A 24,574-nucleotide genomic window follows, 5' to 3' on the forward strand; every position below is an offset into this window, starting at 1 on the left:
GCACTAAAGATAGCTCAGTTGATTTGAGCATTAGCCCCAGATAAAGGCTGCCGGGTGGATACTGGGCAGGGTGCATGCGGAGTCTGTCTCTCTGTCTTTCCTCCTCTCACCTAAAATAACAAAAAACAATAAACTTTTGTTATTGCCATTCACAGGCCCCATTACTGACTGTTCCTCTCTAAACTTCAGCCCAACGCCCCTGGTGGGCGTGCCGGGTGTATCCCGGTCGGGCGCATGCGGGAGTCTGACTGTCTCTTCCCGTTTCCAGCTTCAGAAAAATACTAAATAAATAAATAAATAAATAAATAAACTTCAGCCCAAGCTTGGATTCAAAGATCCCTTTCCTCCAGATTCCTCTTGAACATTCAAGTGAGGTTCTTTCTCCTTTGCAAGAAAAGTCTTGTGAATGTTAATACGGAACATAGTAAATCACTAAAAGATACAGATAACAATCATGTTTTCAGAACACAGTTTGCATTCTTTTTTAAAAATTGAATGTTTAAATTACAGTTGACATTCAATATTATTTTGTATTAGTTTCAGGTGTTCTTGGCAGAAAGCGCCAAAAATCTTAATTCAGGATCAATTCCACAGAACTAGCACATAGCCTTATCCAAATTCATAAGAACTTTAATAGGAGAAACTTAGAGACACAAACAAAGCAGCTGCTTCCGGTGGTGGCAGGCCGGATAAAATCCAGACCTCTTCCAGAACAGGGACCCTTATTATAGGGAGTTAACAAAAAAAACCATATGGTGGGTAGTCATGTAGACCACCAGAAAGAACGGTGCATATCTAAGTTAAGATACCATCATGCAGTTATTACGCTCTATACATTCATTAATGTATGGGACACGCGCTTTGTCTTTGGGTGGCAGTATTCTGGCTTCCTGAGCAGCCACCCCAGGGTGAGGTTGCAGAGTCACAGGGCACAGCACTTCCCAGACGCCTCTGCTGCTGGGGCCATATTGCTTCTCTATAGTGAATTTCCCTACAGATGTACACTATAGTGGTTAGACAATCATTTACTTTTAAAAGTGTTCCTTCTGATATTTCAAGTGCCCATCTGTCACCACACAGCTATTAAAGTGTTATTGACTATATTCCCTATGCTGTAAACTATTTTGTAGCTATCAATTAGTACTTATTAATCCCTTCACTTTTTTCACCCAGTCCCCCAACTTCCCTCCCCTTTGGCAACCATCAGTCTGTTCTCTGTATTTATGAGTCTGTTTCTATTCTGTTTGTTTGTTTATTTTGCTATTTAGATTCCACATACAAGTTTGTATTCTGATCTCAAGGTGACCAATTAGAACAGGTTCTGGCTTCAAAAGCTTGACTTGGCTTTCAGGAGCCTCTCAGACACTGGCTTGCATTTGGCCAGGTGGCCACCTGCAGCTGTTATCTCTTCCTCTTATCCCAGGAGCTGGTTTATTAGTCCATTAAGTCCTGAACTTCAGCTGCTGTAACAAAGTCTTTCTGAAATATACATGTATGCTTTCCTCCTTCAAATGTGGAAATCAAAGGTTACCTCTGTGCTCTTCCCACTGAATGCCAGTGTCTGATCCTGCAATGCACATGCTTCCCAAGTGCTTTGTCCCAAAAGCGATTGACAGTCACAGATTCCAGTGGAGGATGTCCCTCCTCAAGCCTCAGGTCTCCTTTTCCTTCTGAGACTTCACAGGTTTCACCCTGGGAAAAGCTTTACCTTATAATGGGCCCTTGTGTAATAAGACTTCATGTTTCACTAACCACAGTGCTACTGTAATAAGAATTACTAATAGGAGGAACATTTTCTTTAGATGATGAAAAGTAAGAAAAACTGAGATAGAAAAATATATAGATATATTTTTTTGTGTGTGTATTTTTCTGAAGTTGGAAATGGGGAGGCAGTCAGACAGACTCCCGCATGAGCCCGACTGGGATCCACCCGGCATGCCCACCAGGGGGCAATGCTCTGCCCATCTGGGGCATCGCTCTGTTGCAACCGGAGCCATACTAGCACCTGAGGCAGAGGCCATAGAACCATTCTCAGCGCCCTGGCCAACCTTGCTCCAATGGAGCCCTGGCTGCGGGAGGGGAAGAGAGAGACAGAGAGGAAGGAGAGGGGGAGGGATGGAGAAGCAGATGGGCGCTTCTCCTGTGTGCCCTGGCCAGGAATCAAACCCGGGACTCCTGCATGCCAGGCCGATGCTCTACCACTGAGCCAACCAGCCAGAGCAGAAAAAATATTGAAGATAGACATTATAACTACTTTGAACCCTTTGCCAAGAACAGGCAGGCAAAAGAAAGCAATATACTCTTCAGTGATTTACACAGAAGAAAAGAGAAGGGACTAGGAGAATGAAGCCATATTCTTTCTGATTATAAGTGTCGATGGGGAAAGCAAGGGGGCAGCTAACAGATCGTCAATAACATGCTCATTTTACTCAGCAAAGGAGAAAATCTAGGGGGGAGAGAATGGACAACTATCAGCTCTACCACGGGCAGTGCTTATGAAGCCCAAATAACAGAAGTATTCGTGAATTCGTTGTCAGTAGGAATGCAATTGAAAGACCCTTGTCTCGTCAGGTACTGTGGCTCCTACATGGATCACCAGACCATCTTCCGAGTGCCCAGCGCCCTCGTGCACATCCAGCTGCAGTGCAGCTCAAGGCTTTCCGACAAGCCCCTTTTGGTGGAATATGGCAGTTACAACATCAGTCAACGTAAGCCTGGGCTCTGCTCCTTAAAAAAACCTTCATAAACTGGTAAAAGGAGGCCAATCCTTTTTAACTGTAAACTTGGAGAATTCAAAGGAATTAAAATTGCTCTTTTTCTGCTGTTTTCTATTATATTTTAATTTTTATAATAAATACTACACAAATAAATGTGTATACATGTATATGTAATATAAACTAAATATATAAGAATACACAAAGCTACATATTTATTACTGCTACAGTTCAATTTATAAAGAAATGATATAATTGTATATTATTGATTTATAAATATATTTGAAAAATAACATCTCATGTTATTCCTAAAGTATATAGAAAAAGTCCATTTCTTCATTTATTCTTGCTAGACATAATTGTTTATAAATATCACGCATGCACCAACAGTTGGTGGATCGGAGACCAACAGTTGTGACTCACTTTGGACTATGATGTGTAGGGAAAGCTGGTCAGTCAAGGAGAGCTCAGCTACCGGGGCTCAGAATGTAAAACCTCACACTGAGAACCACCGGGACAGTGGCCAGGAAGACGTCAGTGGAAGAAGCAAGGCTTGAGGAAAGTCAGTAGAGCTGGAGAGAGGAGATACTGACTTGCTCAGGAAATTCTTGACACATTTTAAAAGAGGAAAAGTCAGGGTTAACCACTTAGGACTCTATGAGGGTAAGACGCCATAGAAACCTCCTTGAGACTATGCCCCCCCCCTTTTTTTTTTTTTTTTTTTTTTGCTAATCCTCAATATACCTGTTTCTGGATTTAGAATAGTACACATCTGAATATGAGAATACTAGCATTTCCAGCAAGGACAAGGTGCATAGTTAGACATCTTATTTTAATTGCATTTTTCAAACCATGAACATTTTTCAGAAACTCATCCTCTCCACCGTGTGCCATTGAGATAGTGGTGACCTGACCATGCATTCTTCCCAACTCCACTGTACAAAGGGAGTGTCTTAGTTCATCCCGGCTGCTGTAACAAAATACCACAGACTGGGCAGCTTGTAAAGAACAGAAATTTATTTTTCATAGTTCGTGAGGCTAGAAGTCCAAGATCAGGGTGCTAGTATGGTCAGATGAGGGCCCTCTTCCGCATTGCAGAGTTCTTATATCCTCACATGACTAGAGGGGTCTGTGGGGCCTCTTTCATAAAAGCACTAATCTCGTTCATGAGGTTCTGCCCTCATGACCTAATCGCCTCCCAAGGCACCACCTCCTAATATTATCACATTGGGCATTAGGATTTCAGCAAATGAATTTGGGGAGGGGGCGCAGGTATTCAGATCATAGCAGGGAGGAAGGATTTACTATTTCTATTATACGTAGCTATAGGTCAGTATTCATGATTCAAGACCAGGAAAGAAATCTTCAACTTGTAGCCCGATTTAAATGAAAGAAATGATGGACTGGGTAGGAGGCAGGAGTCCTGAGTTTTGAGGCCAGTCGCTAGTTACTCTAGGTCCAGCTTTCTGAGATCTGTGGTTACTCATGTATTTTGAGAGAGAGATTACTTGAAAATATAACTAAAGGTACAGACTCCTCAGAATAATGGGCCTGATACAGAGGATTCAGACATCAGAGTCCATTTATAATTCCCGGGGGCGACTCAAGCCTCTATCCACCAAGAATGCTGACCTCTCTGAGCTACTGTCCAGCTCTCACTTTCTTTGGGTCTATGATAAAGCCAGAAGGCTGAGTCAAGGATGCAGGCAGTAGAAGTTTGCCTGTACATGTGACCTGGCTGCAATATTGACTCAGAGTTTCTGGTGAATTTGTTTGCTTTCTTTGTTCTCCAAAATTCTGCCTGTTTTTGCTTTTTCTTTTTTTAAATTTATTTTTATTTTTTATTCTTTCCTCTTTTCCAAGACAGAGAGAGGAGATAGAGAGACAGACTTATGAATGCACCCCAACTGATATCCATCTGGCAACCCCCATCTGGGGCTGATGCTCTGCCCATCTGGGACCATGCTTGCAACCAAGCTATCTTTAGCCCCTGAGGCAGAGGTTCGGCTTCCGGGGCCAAGGTGCTCAAATCAATTGAGGCATGGCTGCAGGAGGTGAAGAGAGAGGGAGAGAGCGAGAAAGAGAGAAGGGGGATGGGGAGGCGTGGTGAAGCAGATGGTCACTTCTCCTGTATGCCCTAACTGGGACTCAAACCCAGGATATCCACATGCTGGGCTGATGCTCTACCACTGAGCCAACTGGCCATGGCCTGTTTTGTTTTTCCATTACCACCTATCACCTAGATTTGGTGGAGATAGTATATAATTACCAATGCTACACTGTCAGCTCTTTTACCACTTAACACTTCATAGTTCTTTATTAATGTGATCTGATGATTTTAAGGGCATTCACCAGATTTCTTATTTTTTATTTTCTGTAGCCTGTCCTGTTGGATCTTTTAGATGCTCCTCTGGCCTGTGTGTCCCTCAGGCCCAGCGGTGTGATGGAGTTAATGACTGCTTTGATGAAAGTGATGAACTTTTCTGTGGTGGGTAGTCATGCTTTTACTACAACTTTCTTATGAATAAATAATTTCTTGGGGCCATTGTTGCTCCCAGGGCATACCTGGGTCTTTGCAGCTGTTATCTAACGCTGCATAACAAACTGCCCTCGAACTCAGTGGTTTACAACAATCATTATTCTGGGTCATGCATCTGTGGCTTGTCTGGAATGTGACTGAGTTAGGCTGGGCTCATTGGATGGCTCGGCTTCAAGCAGTGAGTTCTCCCAGGTTGGAATCAAGTCTATTCCTTATGGCTCTTTTCTCATTGACTAAGGAGCTAGCCAGGGCAATGCCAGAAGCAAAGAAGGGGTCAGTAAAATCACACGGTTCCTCTTAAGTTACGGGCTTTGAACTGGTGCACCATCCCTTGTGTCATATTCCATCAGTTAAAGCAAGACAAACAGCTAAGGCCATAATCAAGGGACAGGGAAGTTTATTCTGCACAATGTAGGGTCACGGCAAGGGAAAGGGTGCATAATATACCACAGGAGTGAAAATCTGTGGCTAATAATTTAGTCACCTACGATCTTACATTTAACAATCTTATTTAATTAATTAATTTTTACAATAATTTAATTTAAAGCACAGTTCCTTCATCTAGATAAACTCCCAGAATCTGCAGAGAAGTAAACTCTTTGAGCATGCTCATTTATGGAGCACAGGTGTGAATGAAAGAAATGTTATTATTTTTCACCCGTGTACTTTGTATTGGCATCACATTGGTGATGACTAAGGTTTGGGGTATTGGATATTCCTGTTTGGGGCAGGAAATTTCTGCTGGTTTTTCATTATTTTTCTTTACCGTGTGAAACGATTTATTATAGCAACTCCAGACCACTTTCCAGCCCAGCCTGCAGGCCCGGTCAGCTCCCAGAGCTGCTGGCGTCCAAACTTTAGCCTCTGAGGCAGCTGGACAGGCTGAGAGGCCACCCCGGTGGGTCACACATGGAGAATCCTGGAAATTATGTTTTAAAAGACTAGCATTTGTTTGCTTAATCACCCTCTCTGTCATTTTGATCCCTGTCCATCTTGCTAGACCTCTTTGGTGCCGAGTCCAAATGTTAATATGGATTCGAGGCTGATGTCTCCAGGGCAATCAGTGTCGTGTCTTCTATCACAGAAGGAAACAAATGATGCAAAAATGGCCTCATCCCCAGGCTCAGGGGATCAATGATGAATCTAGTATTTGTGGCTTGATGTCTGTATTGCGAAATGTCTCCACCATTTAACTGGCAATACCTTTTCCTAATTTTTTCTCCTCAGAATTGCGTCTTTTTAAAACAATTTATATTTTGAAATTAAATCTAATGGGATGACCTTGATCAACAAGAGTAATAGGGTTTTGGTGAACATCTCTATAGCCTTCAAGCTGCTGACGGGGCTGCATGCCCTCCTCCCAAAGTCAAATAATTTCCCGTCACCTTATATTTGTTCCTCTCTTCTCCCCTCCCCCCATCCTCTCTGCAGGTAACCATTCCACTTTTATTTATGTCCATGGGGTTTTTCATTACTATTTGCATATCATTTCTGAATCTATCTCCGGTTTCAGGGAGCAATATGGGGATGACATTTCACCGATCATATGACACTTGTAACACTTTCTCTTAACGATCCAGAGTTTAATTCAAATAATTGTGATGGTGAAGCTATTTAATCTTTTTTTATATATTTTTGGAGAAATACTGTGGTTAATATAGCTAATTGTGAAATAATTATATTCATGAAAAATAACCTTTGACACTACACCTTTTTTTTTTATTTGGCAAAACAGAATAAAACCCTTTTAACTTATAGTTCATTGATCTTTGAATCTATAGGGCCTTCTATTTATTATGGAAACAAATGCTGATCATTATAGAAATTGAATTGCATTATTATTATTATTATTCCTTGCTCCACACTGAAGTAATTATTATTACTTTATAATAAGGACAGTTTTTTTGGTGATCATTATTTCTCATCATGCCATTTTGAGAGCTATTCCCTAGGAGTCAACTAGGCTCTCTTGAGACTTAATGAACTATTTTAGGGCAGCAATGTCCTCTTCTTGTCCCCACAAGAGATGCCTCTGAAAAAAATGGAAGCAGACAACAAAAATAACTTTCACAAAATGAGAAATATCTAAGACATCATACTTTCTACCACTGTCTGCTAATATACTATGTCTGTCATTGGTATAAAGGCAATTTTTGAAAATACTCCAAATAAAATGTGATAAATTTACACTGGTATTTCCTAATTCAGGATATTAATCTCTCGGATACAATACTTTTAAAGAGAGTTTTCCTCACATGTAAACTACAAGTCTGTTGTCCTCTAAGATAAGTCATCCAACAAACCTCTAATGAGCACTAGTTGGTCAGAGGCTTGAAGTACAGAGAAGAATAAGACAGAAATCCCCAATCTCAGAACACTCCCACTTTGTTTAGGAAGGTAGATAAATTCAGTTTAGATAACAGCTTATGATTTTTATTCTTTTTCAAGTAAAATCTTATGATGCATTTATTTGTCATTAAATACACAACCCGCCAGAGTTTAACACAGTTACATAAAAGCAAAAAGTAATCAGATCTAATAGACTCAAAGTCTTAGGAATTATACTAAAGTTTAACATTTGCTTTTCTCCATGAATGTGTCAGTTTTGAGGAAAACACATTTCATTTTACTTAAGTCATTGTAACCCTTTGGACCCTCAGAGGAGAGTCCAGTCATCAGAGAGTCCAGCCGATGTCTCAGGCTCACGAGCGTTCTGTCTGTTCTTCTCGTTCTAGTGACCCTTAAACCTGCCTGCAATACCAGCTCCTTCAGGCAGCACGGCCCTCTGATCTGCGACGGCTTCCGGGACTGTGAGGATGGCCAGGATGAGCAGAACTGCACCCACAGTGAGCAAGGGCCCTCAGTCCTCTGCTGTTCTTCCTACAACATTATTATTATTATTATTATTATTATTATTATTATTATTTGTATTTTTCTGAAGCTGGAAATGGAGAGAGACAGTCAGACAGACTCCCGCATGCGCCCGACCGGGATCCACCCGGCACACCCACCAGGGGGTGACGCTCTGCCCACCAGGGGGCGATGTTCTGCCCCTCCGGGGCGTCGCTCTACCGTGACCAGAGCCACTCTAGCACCTGGGGCAGAGGCCAAGGAGCCATCCCCAGCGCCCTGGCCATCTTTGCTCCAATGGAGCCTTGGCTGCGGGAGGGGAAGAGAGAGACAGAGAGGAAGGAGGGGGTGGGGTGGAGAAGCAAATGGGCGCTTCTCCTATGTGCCCTGGTCGGGAATCGAACCCTGGTCCCCCGCACGCCAGGCCGACGCTCTACTGCTGAGCCAACCGGCCAGGGCCCCTACAACATTATTTTAAAGAAGAATCAAAATACCCTTGTTGGTTTAGAATAATCAACTTGTCTCAGTTTTCCCAGGACCTTCTCAGTGTTAGTACTGAAAATCCCATATTCTAGGAATCCTCTCAGTCTTAGACAAAACGGGACAGTTGGTCTCTAGCTGGTGTGGAGAGAGAGAGAGAGAGAGAGAGAGAGTGTGTGTGTGTGTGTGAATCCTGGAAGATTTTTACTGCTTACATGTTTTTAATGCTGCTCCAGACTGTAGGATGCTGAGGACCTAATATAGAGGAACTTGCTAGAAACACGATGGGACACAGTGTTTTCCTAGCCCTCTATGGAGAGAGACACATTCCACCAGGCTTGTGGACAAACGTGCTGTAATTCACAATCCGTTCCTTTTTCTCTCTCATTGAATAATAGGACTGAGCATGGTGATCATTTTCGCTCAGAAATTCTCTTGGAGCCCTAGCTGGACGGCTTGGTTGGTTAGAGCATCATCCTGAAGTGCAGAGGTTGCCTGTCTGAGCCCTGGTCAGGGCACATACAGGAATAGGTCAATGTTCCTGTCTCTTTCTTTATTCTCTCTCAAAATCAATAAAATAAACATTGACAAAAATAAAATGAAATAAAACTTAAAAAAAATTTCCTTGGAGAATGAAGTAGTAGCAGAGAAGTTATGGCCTGAAGCCACTGATATGACCAACTGCTCTGCAGCTCACCTGCAGTGGAAGAAAGGCCACACCCTTGGATTGAGTCTCAGCAGGTGTGCCTGCCACCTGCCTTCCAATGGCTCTGCTGGGGTGAAGGGGCAGGTCACTGGGCAGTTGCTCCATTTCCCTCCGACATGTTTCCCAAAGAGGCAAACCCCCTCCGCCCCGGTGCCTAAACCATCCTTTGCGGAGTTCAGTGACATTTACTCAAATATGCTTTTGGCTAGGAGAAACTCTGTCTTCTTTTGTTCGTTTTTAGGCATTCCATGCAACAACAGAACCTTCAAGTGTGGCAATGATATTTGCTTTAGGAAACAAAATGCAAAATGTGATGGGACCGTGGATTGTCCAGACGGAAGTGATGAAGAAGGCTGCAGTGAGTAGCAATGCGTTCCTTCTGATGCAGTCTGTTCCCTCTTCAGTTTTTCATTTTATTCCCTTCTTGGAGTAATCCCCCTGGCAGAGGCTGCCTTAGGGCCAGAGAAGAATACTGGTGAACTGAGTCTGAGATCATTCCTCAGGATTAAAACCACCCGGGTAGATTTCATCTTCTCCCTTGAAACCAAGCAATTAGTGTTATCAACTAGATGTTTGTAATGAGAATTCCACTTTCTAATAACTCTAATCAAGGGATAAGTTCTTTAAAAACCTATGATAAGAAATGCACATGGGCACGCAGTGGATTACTTTGTTTATTATGCTCTATGTTAGATCAACTTTAAGTACTGGGTCTTGCTTTGGCTAAGGTTTGACAACTGTAACTTGCTGTATGTTCTTGTCACTTGTGTAGCCTCTCATTGGCTATTTAGCAACATGTTAACTCTATATCCTTATCAATACTATTTAAACTGCAAAAGAATTGTTCTGATAACTACTTTTTCTTAATAGGTTTTCCTTAGTTTTAGACTTACAAATTCTTCCCCAAATGCTTTTCTCAAATCAGCACAACTTCAAAGACACTCAATTCTGTTGCATTTGGAGCTAATCTTCCCCTTTCTACTTAAAAGCCTAAACCCCATAGCTGCTGTTCATATCAGTGCAGCTGTTACTAACAAGTCCCCTTCTCCCTTCACATTATTGTATAAAGACTGTGTGTTACAGCCTGCTTTCAGGAGGGAGGGAGTGGTTTGTTAGTGCTGGTTTCAGAAAGACCCATATATTGCCTCCTATCTAAATAAGAAGATTTCAAATTATACCTGGTTAATCAGTTACAAACACTAAGCCAGACTTAATTCTATTTTTCTTCTTAGTCTTCTAAATCCTATGACCTTTCTTCTCCCGAAGGCTGTAGCAGGAGTTCCTCTACGCTTCACCGCATCATTGGGGGCACCGACACTCAGGAAGGGGGGTGGCCGTGGCAAGTCAGCCTCCACTTCATTGGATCTGCCTACTGTGGAGCCTCGGTCATCTCCAAGGAGTGGCTTCTCTCTGCAGCCCACTGTTTCCAGGGAAACAGGTGGGGCATTTCAATCTTTAAAATGGCAACTCTGACAGCAGACAACATATCTGCCTTAACTTTGTAGGAAAAAACTCTCTGTTGGTGACGCTTACTCAATCAAATTGGTACTGTGTGGTGTTTTTTCTTTTTTTGACACAATTGTGTGCCAAACATTTCTTCTAGGAATTATTGACACATGCACTGCTCACAAAAATTAGGGGATATTTTATTGCTTCATATTCATTTTGAAATATCCCCTAATTTCTGTGAGTAGTATATTAAATAACAACACAAAAGAACATCAGGAATGTATAGGCTTTTACTAAACTGAAAAAAATAAATAGTACAGGGCTTTCAAGTCAGAGGGAGTAGACCTATGGGAGTGGGTGGCGAATGTGGAAAAGAGTGGGTTTTGCAGGATGGCTGGAGCGTGGGGCTCTTTTAGAACGGGAGAGTGATAATTCTGAGCCCAATTTTCAATGTGGTGATGGGGGTTTCCACCAAACAATTCACTGACCCAATCTGGGTGCCCCAAATTCAACTCAATTCTGACACTGTGTACTTAGAAATGGTATCATTCCCACAGGTTAAGGGTTCAGTCCTACAAGACTGCTCCCCTCCCCCATTTCAGATGCCAACTGCAAGTCCGGTTTGTCACCTTGACTTCTGACTGGTTCCAACTGTGTCCTCCTTCCGTTCTATTAATTTGCTAGAGCAGCTCACACAACTCAGAGAAACATTTATACTGCACATAAAAATTAGGGGATATTTTATCACTTCATATTCATTTTGAAACATCTCCTAAATTTTTGTGAGCAGTATATTATTGGATTACTAGTTTATTATAAAATTATATAACTCAGGAATTGCTAGATGAAAGAGATTCATGGGGAAGGTATAGGGAAAGGGCATAGAGCCTTCATGCCCTTTTTGAGGGTGCCACTTGCTCCAAATCTCCATGTGTTCACCAGCCAGGAAGCTCTCTGAACCCTGTCCTTTGGGTGTTTGTGGAAGTTTCATTATATATGCATGGTGATGAAATCATTGGCCGTTGGCAATTGATTCAACCTCTAGCCCTTCCCTGCTTACCAGTGATCAGGAGTGGGGTAAGGTGGAATAAGAATGAACTTTTTTTTTTTATTCAGTGAGAGGAGGGGAGGCAGAGACAGACTCCTGTATGTGCCCTGACCAGGATCCACCCTGCAGGCCCACTAGGGGGTGATTCTCTGCTCATCTGGGTAGTTTTTCCATTGCTCAGCAACTGAGCTCTTCTTAGTGCCTCAGGAGGAGGCTGTGGAGCCATCCTCATTGCTTGGGACCAACTTGTTCCAATAGAGCCATGGCTGCAGGAGAGAAGGAGAGAAAGAGACAGAGAGAGAGAGAGAGAGAGAGAGAGAGAGAGAGAGAGAAGCAAGAGAGGGAGGGGTAGAGAAGCAGATGGGTTCTTCTCCTGTGTGCTCTGACTGGCAGTTGAACCTGGGACATCCACATGCCAGGCCAACACTCTACTACTGCCAGGGCAGGACTGCAATATTTTTTTTTTGTATTTTTCTGAAGTTGGAAACGGGGAGGCAGTCAGACAGACTCCCGCATGCGCCTGACCAGGATCCACCCGGCATGCCCACCAGGGGGCAATGCTCTGCCCATCTGGGGCATTGCTCTGTTGCAACCAGAGCCTCTCCAGCGCCTGAGGCAGAGGCCACAGAGCCATCCTCAGTGCCCAGGCCATCCTTGCTCCATTGGAGCCTTGGCTGCGGGAGGGGATGAGAGAGACAGAGAGGAAGAAGAGGGCGAGGGGTGGAGAAGCACATGGGCGCTTCTCCTGTGTGCCCTGGCCAGGAATCGAACCTGGGACTCCTGCACACCAGGCTGACGCTCTACCACTGAGCCAATCGGCCAGGGCCAGGACTGCAATTTTTAATTCTTTAATCAAGTGATTTGTTCTTTAGGCAACCAGCCATCAACCTTGGGTGGATCCAAAAGGTATCTCATTAACATAATAAAAGATACCTTTGTCCCTCTCATCATGTAGGATATTCTGTGAGTTTTAGAAGCCAAAAATAGGACGAAGACTAAGTATTTTTTTTTATAATAAACTACAGTATCACAGAGAGTGATTTTGAAAAGGTCCATTAAGATTGGTCTTGGAAGGGCTCTCTGTCTTTATCAATGGGATTATTATGGGGCAGAGGCTCTTTCAGCTTAGAAAATAATTCACTTAAAATGTAATCTTATTTGGAACCTACTGAATCTTAGATCCAAAAATATTGTTAATTTTTATTCAAAAATTTTTAAGTAGTTGGAATAGTTCAACAAAATTATACAACTACAGTGGTACCTTGAGATACGAATTTAATTCGTTCTGTATCTGAGCTCATAAGTCAGTCAACTCGTATATTGAACTGCCGATACTGGACCCGTGAGCCAGTGCACCAACTAGCGGCAGCTTCCTGAATCACAACTCGTATCTCGGAATTTTGCTCGGATCTCGAACAAAAATATCAGACCGAGTCGCAGCTCGTATCTTAAAAATTTCGTATGTTGGTCTGTTCGTATCTCAAGGTACCACTATAAAATATTTTCTTCTCCTGGAAATGACAGGATTCTTGTTAATGACTAAAATGGCTTTATTTGACCATTAGCTTTTCATGCTATGAAACTGCTCCAAGTAATATGTTAACTTTAACACCCTTTCGGGTCCACAGTCCCACTGATGAGATGTCAGCTAAGCAAAGTAGGGACCACACTCCTTAGGTTCTGTCCTTATTTTTCTTCCACAGCTTCCATACTCTCTTCACCCCACCAGAGTCAGGTTGCTGTGCCAGTAGAGATAGAATTCTCACATGGAGACTACAAGACCCTTTGTGGCTTTGCAAGGCCATTGAGGTCCGGACTGGAGTTCTGGAAGGACGAACAGAGAGTGTGGCCCTGCGAATGGTCATGCCTGAGCAGTTAGAGCAGTGAGCTTTAAAGCTTCTTTGCAAAAAAAAAAAGTGTTTCATTAAATTCCTGCTTATAACACTTTGATTTCTAATCTGTTTTGAATTTATATATTTTGAATTTGGTAAAAGGATTCCCAGACCACTGTCTTACTGGCCTTGGCTGTCTCCAACAAATCCCATTGTCAGCATCAATAGGAAGAATCTAACATTAATTCTAGTCACTAGAATTCCTGACCTGTAGGTGGTTCATGAAATACCAGTGGCAAGAAAATTTCCAACATTTCCTTAGGATGTCACTGAGGGAACTTTCTGGCACATAGCTATCATTCACTACATTTACTACATCTTACTTTATCTCTGGTTTTAGTATGGAGACAAGGGAGGGTCAGAGAAGTTGTGCTTCTTGCCATGTCTGTGGATGGAGCTAGTGACTACGATAGGGACTGAGAGTTAGGCCTCTCGTTCCTCATGTCTCTGCGGAGAGCTTTGGCACCAGGTATGGTTCATTAAGCTACTGACTTCGTGCCTCATTCCTTTTCTACCAGGCTGTCCGACCCCACACCATGGACCGCTCACCTCGGAATGTATGTACAGGGGAGTGCCAAGTTCATCTCTCCAGTGAGAAGAATTGTGGTCCATGAGTACTATAACAGCCAGACCTTCGACTATGACATTGCCTTGCTACAGCTCAGTGTCGCCTGGCCTGACACCCTGAAACAGCTCATTCAGCCAATATGCATCCCTCCCGCTGGCCAGAAAGTGCGCAGTGGGGAAAAGTGCTGGGTAACCGGCTGGGGGCGAAGGCATGAAGCAGGTGTGTGTATGGATGGAGGGTCATGCTCTTCTCCTCCAGATGATAATAACTGTGCTGATGTAGTGCTTTGGGGTTCATAGGGAGGGTTTTGTACATGGTGTCATTTGAGTGTCCTAACAACCCTGAAAGGTAGAATGGAGGAAGGTATTATTATTCATGTTTTACAATGCTTTCCCTTTACCCTCCAAAGAAGCATAAAGCCTCATAAGGGGTGAGGATGGGGTCTATGAGGAAGGCAGGATTGAATAGATAGCCTATCAGATCCTGTGGGGTTTGCTAGGTTTTCTACTGTAAAGAGCAAGAAATTCCTTCTTATTTTTAAGTTCCCTTTTTATCCAAAGAGGTGACTCATTTTCATAAAGGAGAGAAGAATGCACACACACACACACACACACACACACACCACTGTGTTAACTCATGAACAACTGCCTGGAGGATTATACATCATATCTTGCACAAGGACAACTGGCCAAGGTGATGAGGGCTGCACTCCAACCTGCCCTCAGCTCCAGACTGCACGTTCAGGCCTGCTTCCATCAGCGTAGAATTGGTCTACTGAGAGGGATGACATTTTACATTTTCTCCACCCAGAAGGGGCATCTTTTTCATTATGCACAAAGGACTGAGCATATGATAGGGTAGCCCTGCATCTGCCCTTCCAAGGTTTTCCATGGTCTAGGAGTCATAGTTGATTCTAAATATACAGTGAAAGTCCAAAACTTGGTAAACATCTCTCCAAGGATTAGTGCTAATACTTTCCCTTGACCTCCCAACCATCTCAGATTCCCTTGCAGGCATTTCTGAGGGGTTAAGACACTTTCTAAAGATTCATTGTGGGCCTGCTGAGGTCTCAGTAGACTCAATGGGGGTAGTTGGCTAACTGCTTGAACACTGGTAACTATCAGGACTTTAATTGTGTTACCATAATCACAGGAAGAAAGAGTCTACTCAACCAACTTATCAGGACACATTTTCTGTACAAGCATGAGTGTCTGTGTGTATTTTTCTGAGTCGTCATAGCCAAATTGGTTAAAAAGGAAGTGGAAAGGCTATATCCAAAATGTTCTGTTTTTATGGTACCTAGGACACTCCTATATATCAGTTATGCTGCTCCACCTGACTAGTAAGTATTGAAATAACTGTTTGCTGGCTCACAGTCCTATTGAAAACAGGTGGAGATGGTGAAGAAATATGGCAGTGGCTCCGGTGATCGAGTCAGACCTTGGATTTGAATCCTGCTCTGTTACTTGCTAGTTGTGGGCCATTGGACAAGTTCTTTAACTGCCTAAGCCTCCATGTCTTCATTAGGAAAATGGGGCTCATAATAAATTTATCTAAAAAAATTTTATTAAGGATGAAAGGAGATAATATGAGTAAATCATTAATAAGACCCTGAATAAGTGTAGTCATTTCCATTATTTCTGCCCCCCAATGTGTTTTCCAGACAATAAAGGCTCCCCTGTTTTGCAGCAAGCAGAGGTAGAGGTCATTGACCAAACCCTCTGTGTTTCCACCTATGGGATCATCACTTCGCGGATGCTCTGTGCAGGCGTCCTGTCAGGCAAGAGAGATGCTTGCAGAGTAAGTCATCTTACTGTTCCGTTGCCTGACATACTATACTTTCCACGTTTAATCTACACAACACTGGGAAATAATGAAGGGTGGTACTTCACTTAATTCATCTATTAATTATAATCCAATTGTCTGAGATCATACTGGGAGGTGATTAAATAATGTGGTTTATAAAAACACAGTTTTCTAGTCCCCATGCATTTTCTTCCAACATTTAGAGAATGAAGCCAGCATTTATCATTCTGCCATAATTTTCTTATAACAAAAATCTAAAAATCAAAGCAACACACCCACACACAGAGTATGTCACAACTGCTAACCTTTTACCTTCTGAAATAACAAGGGTGTTATTCACTTACTCCTCTGACATAGATTGTGGGAAGGAAAAAAGAGTAGGAGAAGTGCTAGAGGTCACTCATTTGCATACCTTTGTCACTTCCGGACAGTGGTAAAGTTGGAGGTCACTTTTGGGGGGGGACAATACTCTGAGCCTCAGATTCCAATATATGCACATATCTAAATGATTTCCAAAATGTAAGCAGGTGACAGCGATGAGGGGGACATTGGGAGCTGTTCCTGCATCTGTCTACAACTTTAGCCACCATGCCATAAAGACTCATTGTAGTAATTAATGATTTCTATCTTCTGAGCTGCAGTTTTGTCACAAGCACTGTGTTAGGTTCGTGTGTGTGTGTGTGTGTGTGTGTGAGAGAGAGAGAGAGAGAGAGATAGAGACAGAGAGAGGGACAGATAGGGACAGACAGATAGGAAGGGAGAGAGATGAAGAGCATCAGTTCTTTGTTGCGGCACCTTAGTTGTTCATTGATTGCTTTCTCATATGTGCCTTGACCTGGGGTGGGGGTGGGTTACAGCAGAGCGAGTGACCCCTTGCTCAAGCCAGTGACCTTGAGCTTTGCTCAAACCAGATGAGCCCAGGCTTAAGCCAGTGATCTCGGGTTCAAACCTGGGTCCTCCACATCCTGTCTGATGCTCTATCCACTGCGCTCTCACCACCTGGTCAGGCTGTGCAAATTTCTTTATATAAATTAATTCAAATTAGTCTTTGATCCTCATCAGACAGAAAAGGAAACTGGAACACAGAGAGGATAAATATATATATTACCCAAAGTCAGATAGCTAGCCAGTAAATGCCTGACCTGGGATTTGAACTCTAATTTCTTTAATGCTGAAACTACTATATTCTGGGTGTTCAATTATATAATCCTGTACCACCTAACCACCAGGGTTTACTGTTTAAACTAGATTTAGTAGAGTTGGTGTGGCAACAGTTTAAAAAACAAAAACAGAGTCCAGTTTCTCTACTAGTCAGAATTTACTGGTTTAAAATTATAAGAATAGGATACAGGAGCAGATGTGAAATGCTTTTTTTATCTTTGCCTTTGAATGAGTTGCAGCTTTTCTTATTTTCCAAAATGAGAAAATAAAAATCTAGGTATTATAATTTATATGATGAATGCTTGTAAGAATTACTTTAAACTTCACATTATTTCAGCCTTTGCTGGTGGAGTTGAGATATTAGAAGGGACTCTCAAGCAAGGGTGATTTGTCTGTGACAGTTGTTGGCCACTGATTCTTAGGGCTATTTCACTGGACCTGGCTAACGAAAGGGGGTCTCTTCTACTTTCTTCCTTGGGACCCTGAGCCAACCACTGAAGTTTTACGGCCTAGAGGTAGAGGTCTACCTTCCAAGGTAACCATGTCTGATAAGTTTATTGTGAAGATTAAATGACCCAAAACAGCGCTTAGCATATAGCTTACATTGAATGTTAGCTATTATTATTATTATTAATTATTATTATTATTATTATTACTATTGAGGTTTATTATTTGTTTTGGAGAATTGTTTTCCCTGTAAGAACATTTTAATGTTACTCTTGGTTTAATGAATCAAGTTTTTTATGACAAATACAGCCTTTTGATTATAAGAATAATAACTCTAAAATGACATTAGAAGTGTCATATTATTTCTTGACACTGGCCCAAAAGAGTTTTGAACACAATCCATTAGATACATTAATGACAAATGTACCTCATAATTACATTATCTTCTTGTATAGGGAGACTCGGGTGGACCTTTATCTTGTCGAAGAAAAAGTGATGGAAAATGGATTTTGACTGGCATTGTTAGCTGGGGACATGGATGTGGAAGACCAAACTTTCCTGGTGTTTACACGAGGGTGTCAAACTTTGTTTCCTGGATTCATAAATATGTCCCTTCTCTTTTGTGAGAGTACAAGTTGGATTTTTGACTGTAATTTATGTGATAGATTATTTTTAAAAGAATGCAGTAATTATAAATAAAATAAGACACGTAATTTTTTCTTTAGCAGACTTCAGATTGCACTCATTTGGTACTTATTGAAAAACGGATAGATGTATTTTATTCCCTAAAAAATTGCCTCAAGGATATAGCTGTATTCATCCTCAAGCATCAAAAGCCATTGATTCAGAAATAGAAGAAATATCAGGTAATGTTATGGACTAATTCTCTAAAATAAGATTAAAAATGGGTGAGATGCATTCATTCTTTATGTTTGTATTCAAGGTACAGCTACTTAGAAGGTTTTGGGAAATCTGATTTATTAAAATAAGAAATTCTCTTTAAAAGGCATGCCTAACCATTAGTGTTCTAGTGCAGTGGTCCCTAACCTTTTTTGGGCCACGGACCGGTTTAATGTCAGAAAATATTTTTACGGACCGGCCTTTAGGGTGGGATGGATAAATATATCACGTGACCGAGACAAGCGTCAAAAGTGAGTCTTAGACAGATGTAACAGAGGGAATCTGGTCATTTTTTAAAAATAAAACATCATTCAGACTTAAATATAAATAAAACAGAAATAATGTAAGTTATTTATTCTCTCTCTGTGGACTGGTACCAAATGGCCCACAAACCGGTACCGGTCCGCGGCCCGGAGGTTGGGGACCACTGTTCTAGTGAACTTAAATACACAAAAAATATTTCTTTCACAAATGCAAAAAAAGCTAAACTTAGTTATCAACAGAAGAAGTACCTATACAGTTGCTTTCCAATCTGAATTTGTCTAACCATATCATAGTATACTTTCTTTAGCCGCCAGGGCACATGGTAATATTATGTTCAGAGAAATCAATCAATAGTACTAGCAAGTTTTTACTGAAATGATAGAATGAACATAGTGGTAGTCGGATTGAAAACACTTGCATGGGATTTAAAGAAATTGTGGTAATTGTGGTCAGTAGTTGAAAGCAAGGAAATTTTTGGATGATTGCTTTGAAAATGAAATTTTTTAGAAGTATTATCTAAATTTTGGTTCTTTCATAAAATTCCAATGGCCAAGAATTTCTTTTATTTTCAGGGATTATACTAACTAGCATAGTTGTAAACCTATTGTACATGTTCAACACATCATAGTTATTGATTTATTTTACATTTGATCTCAGAGTAATCTGTTCATTAATGAAGTGAGAGTTAACAATACCACTAGATTGATGAAAACAGTAGAAAGGAGAAGAATGATACCATTTGTTTTACATTTGATCTCAGAGTAATCTTTTCGTTAATGAAGTGAGAGTTAACAATACCACCAGACTGATGAAAACAGTAGAAAGGAGAAGAATGATACCATTTGTTTTCCTTGGGCAAGGTCAGAGTGATAACAATACTGGTTTTAATAGGATCCAGAATAATAAAAATTTTTTTTTGTAGGACCTCAGAAAATCTTAACATAACAGTAAAAGGAGTCAAAGCAAAAGGTGTCATCCCCTGGATCATATAGAAAGACTGAAATGTTGATATGATTTTCCTAAGATAGTGAATATTTTCTAGTTCACCAAACATATTTTGATTTGTTGAAAAACTGTTTCCCTCAGATAAAGGATAAAACATTTTGGATAAAATAGTAGGGACCTCTTCAGAGAGAACGATACCTTCCTGAAGAGGTCCCTAAGGATTCAGTGAACTGTCTATGGCATAATGCAACTCAGAGGGCCAAGTGTACCACTTAATTCACAAAGGAGGATGCAGACACTGAACTTACTGTGTAGAAGAGTAAATTAGGCAAACGGTTCTTAACATCTATGTTTATTTTACCTGGTATTGCTATAACCTAGATATGAGATGAAATGTATTTTTTACTTTTGGTCATTTCTAAGGAAATTTCCTATTCAACAAAATACATCAAAACCTTGCATACGTGTGTGATCTCAATCAGGAGATGAAAGAGGGCTGGCACCATTTATCAGATTCCTTAGAGAGGGTTTTTCAAGTCACAGAGCACCCACTCTAAGCACTTGCTGGTGCTAATGTGAGTACCATATTCCTCAGCAGTGCAGAGGTGGGGAAAAGGCTGAGAAACACCAATCTCTCTCACTTGATTATTCCATACCCAGGTGCCTTGAGAACCTGAACTATCTGGGGATATCCATTTCATTCTTGCAGAGGTGAGAATTGAGGCAAATCTTAAGACTGATTTAGTTGGCAGAGAGGAATGGCCCTCCTACACTAAAACGGGAACATTTCCAAGTGCTCAACTATTGGGGAGAATTTGTAGGGACTCATACCCTTCTTCAGAAATGCCTTGAAAACTGCAAAGTGAAACATCACAAACCCACCAACTACTTCTTAGCTGTTTTTGTTCAGTTAGCCTGAGTGGCTGACCCAATTTCTGATGTTTCAAGTAGGACTGCTTGCCATTTGATAACATATGAGTACAAACTGTTGTGTTTTCAAGAGCACAGATATATTTGAAGGTAATAAGATGCTTTGGACCTTTGATGATGTCACTTTGATGATGTTAGTTTGTTTTTTGATTTATTCAATAACCATTTGGGAAATTATTTACTCTTAAAGAAGAAAAAGAAAAAAGAGGAAGTACTATACAGAAAAAGCAAAATTGAAAATTTTATATTGGTCAGAAAGTCTTGGCAACAAATATGTTATAATTTTTTAGTGTTATTTACATTTGGCTTCTTGAATAAACTAAAGAAATTGATGTAATAGTTTTAAATTATATTTTAAAAAACCATTTTGCAAGAACAGTACACTTAAAAAATGTTTAAAGAAGTATTCATGAAAGAACAAATCCCTTTTAAAAGCCACCCCCATAGAAATAGATTTTGAAGAAAATACTACAAACAATTCCAGATAGAATTTGGTTGCTTATTCACTATTTTTAACTTTCAGCAAGATTGTTTAATTCAAACTCAGTTCCACTTCTAAGGAGAAATAGTTCTTTGTAACTAGTTCTGAATTCTTAGTGTGGAGCCAGATTATCAGGTTGAAAAAAAGTTCTCAAGTAGATGTTGGGACACTCATCTACATTCTAGGTCAGCTGTCTGGAGATTAAGAAATTTGCAGTTACCAGAAATCAGGAACAAGTTTCAAGTAAGAATTTAAGTGGTTCGGGTAATATTGGGAGGTGGCAGAAAGTGCCAGTGATTGAGAAAATATGGCAGGACAGGAATGCAAATTAATAGAGAAAGAAAAAATATATATAGAATCAAGAGTTATTACTGGAAACTAACGGTTGGTTGTGGGTATTAGTTACAAATATACTTATGGAAAGTAAGGGAATATTTACTCTCTCTGCTATTTGTCAAGCACAGTTGTAAATACTTTAATTGCTTCATTTAATCCTCTCACCTCTACCGGGCAGGAATTATTTTGCAATGAGGAAGGAATCTCACATGAAACACCTTGTTCAAGAACACTTAGATTGTGAGAGTTCTAACTCTGCTTGTCTTCAAAACCGGTACTACCATATGGATGTCAACTGTGTACAGGGGTTAGGCTTATGGAATTCTGGGAGTGTCGTCTAGACTACAGAAACATAAACCTTGCTTTACCATACTCAGAAGGCATGAGATTTAGGTTAGAGTGTGTTTATGACAGGAAACAGTAGCTTTTTGATCCTCTGGGGAAGTGAAGAAGATTTTAGGGATCTGTTCATGGAGAGAAGATAGCTTGGAAGATAGCTACAATCCATCTGACATGAGAGAGGAAACCTCCCATTGAAACGGAGATCCTGCAATCTCCAGATTGCAGTTTCCGATGAGGAAACTACGGATAAGGCCATCTGGGCCCTGGGTAAGCATGGGAGTCCACGTGTGAGACGTCTTGGTGCTTCTAGTCAAGGTCTTGGGCCCTGGGCTTAGCAAACCATCATTGCTGGTTAATCAACATGTGTAGAGGGCACTGTGCTGGATATAGAGCTAGGTACTGGGAATACATAGATACCTCCAGAAGTTTAAACACTAAAGAAGACAAGAAAACAATTACTGTTCATACTTCATTTTAGCCAATTCTGGCTCTTGCCTCATTCTCAGACAGTAAAAGTCAGAGGCTCCAGTATCAGGTGCTTTGTCCTGGAGTTCCCTCTTTCTGAAATCGGCACAGCTAACTCCCTTACCACCTTTAATTCTTTGTTCAAATTTCACCTTTAAAAAAAATTGAGGTCACCTGACTAGGCGGTGGCACAGTGGATAGAGCATCAGACTGGGACGCAGAGGATTCAGGTTGGAAACCCTGAGGTCGCCAGCTTGAGCATGGGCTCATCTGGCTTGAGCAAGGCTCACCAGCTTGAGCCCAAGGTTGCTGGCTTGAGCAAGGAGTCACTTGGTCTGCTGTAGCCCCCTGGTCAAGGCACATATGAGAAAGCAATCCATGAACAACTAAGGTGCCACAACAAAGAATTGATGTTTTTCATCTCTCTCCCTTCCTGTCTGTCTGTCCCTATCTGTCTCTCTCTCTGTCTCTCTCTATCTCTGTCACACAAAAAAGTAAAAATAAAAATAAATAAATAAATAAAAATTGAGGTCTGTTTTATATAGAACATTGTATTCATCTCAGGTTATGATCTACTCTCTTAGCAACTTTCCAATACTCAATATAATATTATCAGTTATGTTCACCATGCTATACATTATGTCCCCTGGACTTATTTATTTCACCTTTTTAAGGAGGCGTAACTTGATCACCTTATTTATAATTGCAACCCTTTCCCTCCCCCGACCTTCACCACTCAGCCCTCCAGCCTCTCTTGCTCTAATTTACTTTCATGTCCATTGCACTCGTTACCTCCCGATACTCTAGATATGTTATTGCTTGGTTCCCCTCTTTAAATATAAGCTTCACCAATAATAGAATTTGAGGGCTCCTGGCTGGAGCAGAGACAGAGCGGTCTAGCACTCTTTATTCTACTTTGTTCCATTTGCCTATTTTTCTTTGTCCTTTATTAGGGTATGTTTTGATAATTTCCTTGGAGTAGGATGCCAGGCTACTTGTTCTAACACATCACTAAACCTATGAAGAAATATAAGTACCTAGAAGTAACTTGGGGTTACTTTACTTGGATCCAATTTACCAAAGTACTCAAATGGAAACTTGAGAGGAAAGGAAATTTACCTTCCAATAACTTGAAGATTTCTTCCTTCTTTCTGTCTCTGACTTACCATTACATATATCACAGATGTTATCTGACAAACTTTTGCTAAACACTAACCTTTAAGTTGAAGCAAGTAAGAATTACTGAAGGAAATTTATTACCAATATTTGTGTAACTCTGGATGAACTGTTAGTTTTTGATAAACAGAGATAAAAAATTTCAAAATTTAACTTAGGGATGAAGATTGTGAGGTCCAGGGCCTAACTACCAAAACAACAATAACAATACCAAAATATCAAAAATAATTTCCCACTTATTTGAATATGAAAAATAAAAAATTCAAGGACGAACAGTGCAAGCAAATACCATAGTGTTACCTGGTCCTGGGAAGTTATTAATGTTCTTTAAACACATGTACGTTGTCTATCTATTGTACGCCTTACAGGGATGCATGTGGATAGAAAGCACACGTGTGACTGAAGTTAAAGGAAAATACAATAAAAATCTAATTTTAAATAGCCATGATAAAACAGCCTTATTACGACAGATAAATAAGCCCTGGCCGGATACCTTGGCTGGTTAGAGCATCGACCAAATGATATACAGGGGTTTCAGGTTCGGTCCCTGGTCAGGGAACATACAGAACAGGTTGATGTTTTTGTATTTCTCTCTCTCCATTCCTTTCTATTTAAGAAATAAATAAATAAAATAAAATAAAAAAAAATATATATATACAGGCTTCACAGGGGCCAGAGGCGGATTTAACAGCAGGCGCACTGGGTGTGCGCTGTGGACCCCGGCTTCTGAAGGGCCCAGCAAAACCCCAACTTTACACTTTTTTCTAATGACACCAAGTTTGGTTTCATATGTGCAATTTTAACATTAATAATACATAATAGTTTTTATTTATGTAAAAATATGGTTTACATGTATATTTATTTTCCCTGTCTGTCTTTTTTAAGAGGCCCAATATTTTCTTCTGTGCCCAGGGCCTCAACCAACCTTAATCTGCCTCTGATAATGGCAGTGATTTTGTTTTATTTAGTTATTTCTTCATACACATCTCAAGCACCCAGAAGAATGCTTGACACCTAGCAAGCACTCAGGAGCACTTGATGAATTAATTTGGACTGAATATGTGACATAGTAAGC

General features: G+C 40.9%; 1 protein-coding gene across 2 annotated transcripts in view; it reads left to right on the forward strand.

Annotated features, from left to right (window-relative positions):
- TMPRSS7 (transmembrane serine protease 7) overlaps positions 1-18,478 on the forward strand; it is a 41,940-nt gene extending 23,462 nt beyond the window's left edge. For both annotated transcript variants that reach the window (XM_066241290.1, XM_066241291.1), the window contains 8 exons: positions 2,572-2,708; positions 5,095-5,202; positions 7,989-8,099; positions 9,531-9,647; positions 10,556-10,727; positions 14,197-14,465; positions 15,910-16,046; positions 18,116-18,478. In XM_066241290.1, coding sequence (XP_066097387.1) covers positions 2,572-2,708; positions 5,095-5,202; positions 7,989-8,099; positions 9,531-9,647; positions 10,556-10,727; positions 14,197-14,465; positions 15,910-16,046; positions 18,116-18,286 — 1,222 coding nt within the window. In that variant the 3' untranslated portion in view covers positions 18,287-18,478. The remainder of the gene's footprint in view (positions 1-2,571; positions 2,709-5,094; positions 5,203-7,988; positions 8,100-9,530; positions 9,648-10,555; positions 10,728-14,196; positions 14,466-15,909; positions 16,047-18,115) is intronic.
- The last annotated feature ends 6,096 nt before the right edge of the window (positions 18,479-24,574 follow it).

This window comes from Saccopteryx bilineata, chromosome 8, assembly GCF_036850765.1.
Source record: "Saccopteryx bilineata isolate mSacBil1 chromosome 8, mSacBil1_pri_phased_curated, whole genome shotgun sequence".
Classification (NCBI taxonomy): Eukaryota; Metazoa; Chordata; class Mammalia; order Chiroptera; family Emballonuridae; genus Saccopteryx; species Saccopteryx bilineata.